This window comes from Theobroma cacao, chromosome 4 (assembly GCF_053813885.1).
Source record: "Theobroma cacao isolate CCN51 chromosome 4, ASM5381388v1, whole genome shotgun sequence".
NCBI classification, from domain to species: domain Eukaryota; kingdom Viridiplantae; phylum Streptophyta; class Magnoliopsida; order Malvales; family Malvaceae; genus Theobroma; species Theobroma cacao.
This window is the reverse complement of record NC_142642.1, coordinates 393,831-405,259: the sequence shown is the minus strand read 5'-3', so window position 1 is coordinate 405,259 and position 11,429 is coordinate 393,831. Positions and strand designations below refer to the sequence as shown.

The 11,429-nt window shown below is 39.7% G+C and overlaps 1 protein-coding gene across 1 annotated transcript; it reads right to left on the bottom strand.

The window, feature by feature from the left end:
* Positions 1-316: 316 nt before the first annotated feature.
* TBL22 (TRICHOME BIREFRINGENCE-LIKE 22) lies at positions 317-3,119 on the bottom strand. The gene is made up of 3 exons (XM_007031323.3): positions 2,761-3,119; positions 2,395-2,690; positions 317-1,257 (listed from the first exon to the last, which is right to left on the bottom strand). The coding sequence occupies exons 1-3, from the start codon at positions 2,990-2,992 to the stop codon at positions 484-486; spliced, it is 1,302 nt and encodes a 433-aa protein (XP_007031385.3). The 5' UTR covers positions 2,993-3,119; the 3' UTR covers positions 317-483.
* Positions 3,120-11,429: the final 8,310 nt, after the last annotated feature.

Sequence of the window (11,429 nt, the reverse complement as noted above, 5' to 3'; positions counted from 1 at the left end):
TTCCAGCTAGTTGGAGATATTAACAAGAAATCCACTTTATGATGAATGATTATGGGTTTCCTTGTCCAGTATCTCAAATCCCACCTTTGCTTTTCCCTCCTCTTATTGGGTCCCAGCACAATAGAGAACCAGGAAAATCTCTTAATTTTGTGTGCTTGCAGAATGTCAAATTTCATCAAGTAGGAAAAATGCCACTGTTGTTTGAAGCTGATAGTTTTCTATGTAAGAGGATTGAATATTGCTGCATCTTTTATCATCTCTTTCTCTGTGTTTATCATTATTATTATAAATATTAGGCTATGCAGGATCAATGATATTTGCTATTACAGGGAAAACATATGTCAATTTATTGTATTAACAATAAAAAAAATTCCATCTGTTGGCCATAAAAAATATATGCCCGGGGAGAGAAAAAATCGAGGACAATTATTAAGATGTAAATATGTATGGTATAAGATTCTAACTAATCGACCTGGCCCTTAACTAAGAAACTAATGCAGCTTCCCTTCGCAGAACCGCCATCAGAAAATCATTCCATACATCGATCGGACCTGGCAAGCACCAGTGAACACAGTCATTGTAACCCCTCATCCATTTGTTTCCCCAGTATTGGCCAGGGTGCCCATCAGGTCTCATGAGCATAGCCCTGGTGACATCCAAAACTCCAAACCTCTTCCCTCTCTTATCTCCTTCTATTCTCGCCTTTTCGATCTCCTCCATTTGCAAGCTCCTCAGTTCCCATTCATTACTACTCAAGTTGATCTCTCCTTCACTTAAAGGACTTGTTCTGTTGCAGCTTCCTCCGGTGTTCCAAGTCCCATTCTCAAAATGAGCTGGTGAAAATGTCCTGGCGAGGGTAACCCTCACCTTGCATTTCTTGCAGCGGTTAATATGACTTAATGCAGATCGAAAGGCCATCTTGAGCGCGAAGCCCACCCCATAATCCGTCACATTTGGAGTATTGCAATATACGCATCCAACAACCCCAGTGGCATCATGTAGGTAAATCGGTCGGAAGAACCAATGTGCATCTGAGATGATAACGTAGTCTAGAGCAGGAAGATCTCTGCTCCATTCTTTATCAATTTTGTCAAGGTGCAAGTCAAAAATGCCAGATGATGAACCATTGACCACTCTTTCCTCACCAGCTACAAGGAATTTGGTCCAAAGGATCATGAGAGTGAAGTCATGATCAGGAAAGTACCATATCCGCTTCCTGTCTTCTGAATCCTTGTACTGATCTTTGGGAGTTTCTACCTACAAAACATTGCAGTTCAAGATCAAAGAAAAACTTTTTAAACTTTTATCCACATTAGAAAACGGGCAAATTAATTTTCAAAAAAAAAAAAAGAAAACAGGCAAATTGAAATGGTAGAAGTAAAAGGGTGCAGTAAAAACTGGGGAACAATGCTGTTCTGTTCTTATCCAGGGAATAAGAATGAAAGAAATAAATTAACAAACAAAGAATATTTTAAAAAAAAAAAGGCCAAGAACTAAAGTTGACCTGCATATAACCTTAACGTGTCCAAGTCAACCCTTTCTCTTGTTGAAAAAATATTAAATAAATGAAGCCTACTCAATCTCTTTGGTCAAAGATTTACATGTAAGACTTCAATTATGGACCTGAAATTATAATTTTAATAAGTCTTTCAGAATGCTGAAGAACCTGGCAATAATTCAGTATTTGCACGGACCTGTTGCATGTGAAAAATAGTATTTTCATAATGGAAAACTGAATTAATTAACTAAATTGGCGGTGTTTGTTCACTGACTTTGTCTGCTGAAACAGCATTTTTAGCCATTTGACAAGGACGCTGTTTATCATTCTGACTTCGAAACGCACTAAATTCTCTGAATGGCCGTGAAGTTTGCCAGTTTTGTTGCCCTCGGCCAAATTCATTCAAAACTGTTTCAATGTAGTGAATAGTAACTATTTGGTAAGTCATAAATGCAGTAATTAATCTATCAAAAACTAGAGGATCAAGCCTGGTTTTTCTGTGGTCCACGGTAATTAACTCTGAATATGCAATTTTGCTGCAAATTTGACAGAAACTAGGTAACACTAATTAACTCTAAATCCCCACTGAACTTCTTCAGCCTTTTGATTTGATATTGAATTCCATGGAAGTAAATTTATTTCTCTTCCAAAGATAGCAAAATAATACAAGGTAATGCCAACCCCAGAAGCAATCGCTTTTACCATATTTGGTAGTACTATTTAAAATTGCTAGACATGTGAAGGAATCACACCTCAATCAGGGCACGCAAGGGATAATGGAATCAGGATAAAACCAACCAGCAGTGCTGGAACTTTTGTGTTCCAGGGCAATTTATCACCAGAATAATGTGAAAACGATGGGGCCTAACTAAGAACAGGAAGTTCTGAAAACTAACCTTTGACAGGAGACACAGAAGGGACTCCATGTGGTTCCTGGCAACCGAGTCACCAACAAACGCAAGTTTCTTTCCTTGAACAAATTCTAGGAATGTCTTAGGATCAAACCTTGGAAGATCACATTGGTCTGGTTTCCATCTCCAATTCAGAAAATCTCTGTCTTCCCTTCCATGGTGGAAGCAATTCTTTGATGTAGGAATTGTGGTGCAACTTGAGTTTGTATATTGAGACCCTTGCAGGTCAGGTATCCAATGACCCTTAAACAAGTCACAGTTCAAAATCTCATCATCATCACCTAAAACAGCAAAAACAAAAATCAGAATCACACAATTTTATAAGGAGAAGAGAGGAGGAGATTGAATTACCTTGAAAGGTAGTATCAGGAGGTCTGATCAAGGCAAGCCTTTGATCAAGGTCACGTTTGGACATGGCCTTTAAAGGGTTTGGGGAATAGAGAATGAAGAGTATGAATATGACAGTTACAACAAGAGAAGACAAGAAGAATGGAGGGAGCATCCCCATGTTGAGGCATCTCTCTTTTTTATTATACTGATGTAGTTTATCTTGGAAGAAAGGGGAAGAAGAAGAAGACTTCATGTTTTATTTCTCCATGTAGCACCAAATAAAAGAGAACGAGAAGGAAGAATGAAAGGACAGAGAGAGAAGGGTTTTCGGAGATTTTATGAGTTGAATGTCTGAAAAAGATAGAGGTAGGGAGATTCTAATTTGGAAAAATAAAATAAAAGTAACTGCCCCTCATTCATTAGCTAGATTATAATTTTTTGTATGGTAGTTGTATTCCTCTGATAGGAGGGTCAAAAAGATACTGCCTTTGATGGGAGGGAAAACGCTAGCCGGCTGCTCTTAAACGTGGCACAGCATGATGGGGGGGAGAGTGCATGTGAATTTGTCTAGTGGGGTCTTCATTGTTTAACCTGATTTCCCGGCGCAAATCCCTTGAAGATTTTGGGAGAAAGACACCATTCAAATTTGTCTTGGGCACTCTCCATTTGCTCCTATTTCTACCATCTGTTAACAACAGGCACCAACCCTCCATGAGCAAAGACCAAGAAATGTCTTATTATGGCCAATTTCTCCATGGAAAGTCCAAAAAAATTTTGTATTCATCATGTGCCAAGCTTATTTATAGATACTACAAAAGAATGTGGACAAGTGCACTTTGATGACAGGAAAAGTCATCCAATCGTGCTTCCAACCATATTAAATTAATGACACAAAAAGAATTGGAAAGGGTCTTATCTTAGCAACGCATTTACACTAAAGTGATCATCTTTAAAGTTGGTTCTTGCACTTTTTTTCCTTTTCTCCATTCAAAAATTTCATCATAATTAGTTTCACCAATGGAAATGGCATACGTTAGGGGGGAAGAAAAGGGCATAACAATCGGAATAAGAGAGTTACTGAAATGATTTTACCAATTACTTCTTCTTTGTACTTGAATGTGCTTTAGTTCTTAGGGGGAGGAAAGAAGAAAGGATTTGAATTATTAGTCCATATCCTGTCTATGGGCCCGAAAGTAGGGAAGTGCCAAAACTATCATTCAGTCAAGAATGGTCACTTCTTTACCGACATTCTTTTAATTAAGGCCAACTGAGGCTTTATAAAGTGATTTGCAAGATCAAAGTGAATCTCTTTTAAAAGAGGAGAATTAACAAAAAAGAGTATATTAATCAGAGTGCATCAGATAAATTGAATTATTTCTAGAAAAATTGATGAACAGCTCCATGAAATAACACTATAAATGCTTAGACGAATTGTTATTATTATATCTTTATGTCATTTTCACCAAAAGTGAATTGCAATGTAGAACTGTGTGCTGATAGTTGTTGTTCATCTCCCCTCACAAAAGAATGGTGGCTTTCATTATACCTTCATCACTGTTACCGCTCTGAATTCACTTGCCCTTATCTGCCGGGACAGTTAAAGTTTACAAGTAATTACCATTATTGTCTTGGTTTGTGTTATTTGCTAATTTTTGCTTCACAGAACTCACAAGTTTAGGTGACAACTAAACACAGTTTGTGTCTCATGCCCTAACAAATCTAAGGCCGAGAGAGAATCTGAGGTCCATCTCATTGCTTGACCTAAAGTCAAGCAAATAGACAGCTGTGTTTTTTTGTACAACAAAATGAGCACATAAATTGGGATTGTCAAACAAGTTATCTAGGAACAGACAAACCATCAAGGTCACATCATAGATTTTTCTCCTCCACTTATCAAAAGAAATTTGTCAGACAAGCTCCATATCCTTCCCTCTTAAGTTTAACCACAGCTTTTCATTTTTATGTATAGTAGTAAAATGGAAATCCACTAACTTTTAGTGACGCTGACAAAGGAATATAGCATATCTTGCTGTAAGACACTTTTTGACAGCACCCCCCACTCGCCTGGAAAAAGTTTCCAGGTACAAACTATTTCCACAAAAAGAAAAGCTTATGGCCATTGCTGTTGCAGTTGAGTTCAGGGGGAGTTGAAGTACACTGAATGAGAAGTCTGCAATAATTTTACACCCCTATTCACATGACCTAGACAGAATGTACTGAACTATTCACATGGACATATTACATCTGCTATATATGGGACTCAATATAAATACTCATTTTTTTTTTTAAAGGCAAATGGAGATTTCATTGATAAGAATGGGAAGAGAGCTTCCCCTTTAAAGAATCCATGACAGGCTTCCAAAAACAAAGAACAAAAAGAATATTGGTTAATATGTCCATGCCAAGCAGGGTATACTTTCCCAATACACCCATTCACATTCATGGATCAAAAAACTAAAAACCAGAACCTATCAGAATTCACACAAAATACACAAGATAATCCTACCCAAACCAGAACCAGGGAGGCTAGAAATATGATTCAGGAACTAGAACAAATTTGATACTTTAAGCTATTAGACCAACCATCATAAAGCTTCCTCTTCTGAGGCCACAAATCCTCACTGCAGTGGAAAGGAAAGTCAGCCTCATCCAGGCCCCACCTCACGGTCAGTAGCACATCTCACCCCCAGAAGCGTCCACTAATTCTTCATCGGCGAGAAGCACAGGGAGACCCCTACCCGGAAGAAGAACCAAAACTTACCGGGGTTGGTATATTTCGACAAGGTCAATTTCTCTGCCTACTCCCTCCTTAGCAAGGAGATCAGCTTCCTTATTTCCTTCCCTCAGCGTATGTCTTATCCTCTAGTCATTCACTCTTTTTTTTAGAATTTCAATGTGCAACATCCATTTTCTCAGTTTCCAGGGTGTTTTGGAGGGTTCATTAATCCACCAAATAGCATTTTGGGAATCACTCTCAATCAGCAGTGAGTAATTGTTAGCCCATATAGAATTTAAGTACAAGATGAAGGCTTCCCTAATGCCCAAATATTCTGCCATGTTTGAGTCACCCCAACCAACAGCTTTGAAAAACTTGATAAGGACCTCTCCATTTTCATTCCTAAGAAGGCCACCAATTTCCACTTCGCCCGGGCATCCATTGGCAGCACCATCGACATTGAACTTTATCGTACCTACTCCCGGTCTCTCCCATGTTGTAGGGGGTCTTGTATTCTCTTCCCTTTGTTGATTAAAGCCCACTGCAGGGCACCTGAACATGTCAGTAATTGAATAAGCACTGTTGTTACATTTGGCTTTGACCCACATTGCCACTCTTAATTTGATGAGCTCCCATATGAGTTCTTTATCCCATGCTTTATTGTGAAAAACCACCTCGTTTTTGCAGATCAATACAGTCCAAGTGATGTCAAAGATTGCAGTATTTCAGATTTTGTCACAGTTAGGCGTCAGCTTGATGTTATTCCATATGACCATCAGCTCTTTGAAACTTGCCAGCATGACCCAAGCAACGCCCCATTCATTATACCAATCATACCATAGACTTGTCACTTTTATACACCCAACAAATAAGTGATCCACCGTTTCCATTGACTCATTACACAATGGGCACAGGCCATCAGCATTGTTGATAATTCCTCTTTTCACTAACTCACATTTGACTGTTGCTTTTCCGTGTAAGAGTTGCCAGACCAATACTTTCGTTTTGTGTGGAGCTATACCCCCCCAAACCCATTTCCATTCCCTTTGTGTAATTTCTCTTTGGACCCCATTCGTTTGACAGTAAGATTTGACTGAGAAAGCACCATTCGCTGTTTTCTTCCATACAAGTTCATCCCTTATGTCATTACAAAGGAAAAACTCACTGATTGTCTTGATGAAAGAATTGTACTACTCCAGTTCCCATCCGAAAATGTTTCACCTGAGCTTCACATTCCATTCCCAACTCCCGTTTTCCCATTGTCCGAACTCTTTGACAACTCCACATTTGTTTTCAGCCAAGGCGTAAATTCTTGGATACATCTCCTTGAGACAACCATTTTCGGTCCATTGATCCACCCAGAACCGGATATTTTCCCCATCACCAAGCGCCAAGCCAAAAAAAGGTTGTACATGTATGAAAAACGAGTTAGAGGGGGTAAGGGGTTTTGTGATATTTCTCCACACTGAAGAGACTCTCTTTCCGATTAGCATTTGAGGAAGTAGACACTTTGTGTTCTCTTCATTTTTTTCACTCACCACATTCCTCCATAGGCTCTCTCTTTCTCTTTCGTACCTCCATATCCACTTGGTTAGCAAAGCTCTATTTTTTGTCTGTAGGTCTATGATTCCAAGCCCCCCTTCTTTAGTCGACTTACAAACTTTATCCCACCCTACGTAATGAATCCTCTTTTTGTTTTCGTTTCCACTCCAAAGGAATCTACGCTGAATTTTTTCAATCTCATGACTCACTCCTATAGGCATGGGAAAGATGGACATGTGATAGGTGGGTAAATTGGACAATCTGACCTCATGAGTGTGATCCTTACTCCCATGGATAGCAACTTTGATTGCCATCCAGCTAATCGATTCTGCACTTTTTGGATGATCGGCCTCCATACCTGCAGTGATCTGTGATTAGCACCTAAAGGGAACCCCAAATAGGTTACAGGTAATGATTCTTTTCTGCATCCGATCAGTTTAGCCCACTCCTCCATACTCCCTGGCTCCATATCGATTCCCATAAGGCTGCTCTTGGCGAAGTTGATCTTCAGGCCAGATATTGACTGGAAAACTTTAAGAACCCTTTTGATGTTGCTTAGCTGCACCGGGTCTGGATAACAGAAAATCATTGTATCGTTTGCAAATTGGAGATGGGAAACCATAAGTCCATTCCTTCCAACTAGAATGCCATTAGGGAGACCTTTCCTTTCAGCTTCTTTCATCAAATAGCTAAAACCTTCCGCAACCAAATTAAAAAGAAACGGGGACAGCGGACAGCCTTGGAAGAGGCCTTGTTGCGTACGAAAATTCTTTGTGGGAGATCCGTTCACAAGAACCGACATATGGACTGTGGAAATGCACTCGTGGATCCATCTTCTCCATTTTTCGTGAAAACCCATCTTAGCCATAATAAAATCAAGGAAACCTCAATCAATGCAGTCATAGGCCTTTTCGAAATCCACTTTCAAAATCAGACCCCCATTTTTTTCCTTTTTGATCAGATTTACGAGTTCATTAGCAACCAGAACCGTATCCGTCAATTGCCTCCCCTTAACAAAGGCAAACTGATTGTTTTCAATCACATCACCAATTACTACCTTTATCCGATTGGCCAGGATTTTAGCCACAATTTTGCAGAGGTTGTCGACAAGGCTGATGGGACGGTAGTCCTTCATTTCTATCAAGTTTTTGACTTTTGGGATCAAAGTAATGAAGGAGTTATTGACCCTCGGTTCAAGCTTACCCGTTGAAAAAAATTGATTGACGAATTCCATCACTTTACTTTTGACAATCCCCCATTGTTTTTTTTAAAAAAATTCAAATTGAATCTATCTGGTCTTGGGGCTTTGCTTCCATCACAACTATTGACTGTCTCCCATACTTCCTCCTTAATAGCTGGCCTTATCATTTCTTCTGCATCTTCCTGGTTGATTTGCCTTACTGCACAATTTAAGTCTTTAATTTTCAACACCCTGCCTTGGTTGAACAGGGATTCGAAGTGGCTCGCAATAACGTTCTTAACTTCAGCAGGCTCCTCTATATACCCCTCTCCCACTTTGACCTTATCGATGTAATTACTTCTTCTCCTAGCTGATGCCATTCCATGGAAAAATTTGGTATTCTTGTCCCCTTCATTAACCCACTTCACTTTAGATTTCTGCCTCCATTCCCTTTCCTGTATCCTATAAAAATTTCACAATTCAGCTTTCTTAGAGATCAAATTTGTACAAAAGCTCTGACCATTCATGCTACTAAGAAAACCTTGGTTCAGGTTAGTTAACTCCCTCTCGAGTTGAGTAATCTTTACCGAGGTGTTTCCAACTTCTTGCTTTTACCAGTCTTTTATTTTGGATTTGAGTTTTCTGAGTTTTTGCCATACTCCCTCAATTCCTTCATTATCATTTTCTGTTTGCACCCAGTGACTTTTAACTAATTCTTGAAAACTTTTTTCATCAGACCAATAATCAAAGCATCTGAAAGGTTTGGGTCCCCAGTTAAGGTTCTTTGACCCAATTTTAACAGGACAATGATAAGATAAAGAGCACGACAAACAGGTTTGCAAAACATTATCAAATTGCTCCAAAAAAGTAGCATCAACAAGGAATCTATCTAACCTGCTAAAAGCCGCCGTCTGCCAGTTGTTACACCACGTATATTTTGCTCCCGTTAGCGGTAAATCGACAAGCCCCGTGACATTAATGAACTCATCAAAATGCTGAGTTGTGTGGTCAATGTTGCTTATACCAATCCGTTCCTCCTCAAATCTCACCGTATTGAAATCCCCTCTTAAAATCCATCTTACCTCCGTACTGGTCGTTATTACTCCCAGTTCATCCCATAGCTCCTTTCTTTTTACTTCATCATTGGGGGCATAGATGTTGATAAAACCACATTTGGATTCAATGCCATTAACTTTCCCTATCAGCAAAATGAAATGTCTTTCGGTTTTGCACTCTTCAAGCACGAAAAACTTTTTTTGCCACATACTGAGAATTCCACCCGATCTGCCCTCGGCTTCAATTGTCTTCCCTTCAATCTCATCATCTTTCCATAATTCGTTAAAGAAGCTTCCAAGCATTGACTTCATTTTGGTTTCTTGGATGAACACCATGCTTGGTTTTTCAGCTCTTATTAACTTCCTAAGGGCTCTCTTTTTTTCTGCTCTCCCTAAACCTCTAATATTCCATGTTAAGAGATTCATACCAATGGACGAACTCACTCATGCCTCAACCCTGTAACTTGCTCTGTTCTTCCTTCACCTCTGCCCATTTGTTTCTCTTTCCATCCCATGGAAAAATTTTACTACCTCCACCCTGTCTGCCCTATATTGAACACCTAATTCTCTGCTCAAATTCCACGTTGCTTCAGCTTCCTCCCATGCATGACCATTTCCTTTGACACTGTCATTTGCTGATTCTGTTCTACTTTCATCTTTGCTGTTTCCACCATTTTCCTTTAAGCAAATAATTTATCTGATCTCTTCTCTTAATGCTTTCCTCTGGCCACTAGAGGTAGCGCTTGTGGTCTGGCTGTTAACCCTTAAATCTCCCATACAGATTCTCACTTCTTCACTGAGTTCAACAATGTCATCTCAGTTGAATTGACATTTTTTTGAGCATTCTTCTATTTCGCATTCAACTCGGATCATCCCTGTTCTGCCTCTATCAGCCACTATGTGCCCTTTGCCTTTATCTTTTTTATGGGTAAGCTTAGTCGACTATTCAACCTCTTCCATATCTTCATCAACTTTTGTTCCCTTGCCTTTTTTAGCCTCTTTTTTCCATTTTCTCTTTCTTGAGCTTTGTTTCTCTGCTGATTTCAACTCATTTTCTTTTATTAGTGTACCTTCTTTCGTGCTGATATGGCTGCCTTCTTCTTTATGAAGCTTAACCTCCTTCAATTCTACATGCTTCACGTCTGAATTAAGCCCTTCCCCGACAGTCTTAGTTTCTTTTCTTAGTGGGCAACACTTTTTATCCAATTGGGTCCAAGAAGCAAGATCAGAATGGGCATTAGTCATAAACCTCTCCTCAGATCCACTTACTGGTTGCGTTTGGGCTTTTTTCACAAACTTCCATTTCATTCCTTCAATTGCATGTGGTTTGGGCCTCATCACGGTTTGGTCCCTCTTGGTTCTGGCTTCCTTAATCAGTCTTTGTTTTTCCTCACCATTAAGTTTATTTATTTTTCGTGGCCCACTCCCGATACTGGGCCTACCCTCTTTATTATCTTTCAAGCTCTCTCTGATTTCCCCATTTTTTTTTTGAATTCAAACTATCCTTCACGCCTCTGTGCTGGTCTGACTTATTAACTTCAGTCACCTCATGGTCAAATCTGGTCAAGCTTTCTGCTGACAACTGCCCTCCATGCCTGTTTCCGTCGCATTTGCTTTCACCACGTGTAAGCCTAGTTGTGCCCTATTCACCTGACTTTCTTTGGGGACTGTTTACCTTCCAGCTAGATCCATTGCAGCCGGCAACCATTTGCGTCTCCTCCGCCATTGAAGGGGCCATCAACCCGTTCTCTCCATTGTTTCTTTTTTTCGTTGAACTCTTGTTGTCAGCACTGTCGATGTTGTTGAGATCGCTTGAGCCCAAGATAATCGCCCTAATCCAATACTCATTCCAGTCGACCATGACTTTGATCATCGACGTGATCTTTATCTCACTTGTGACCTCCACCAACACCATAGCAAAGTCCAATCTTTCTTTATCTTGGGTTTACTTGTCCGTTTTTATAAACCTTCCCTAGCTGTTTCCAATCGCTTGGAAAAAAACCCCCGCCATAAGTGAGGCGGGATGTCTTCGAGTCTGACCCATACACAAGCTTTCCTGTTCTCTGCCCATTCATGGTATGGTTTTAACTCAACAAACCAAGCATCAAAAATTTCTTTATACAGGCTTAATAAACAGTGCATGATTTTGACCTCATCAAAAGAAACTAAAAAATAGCCTCCCCCCATGATTCTGATC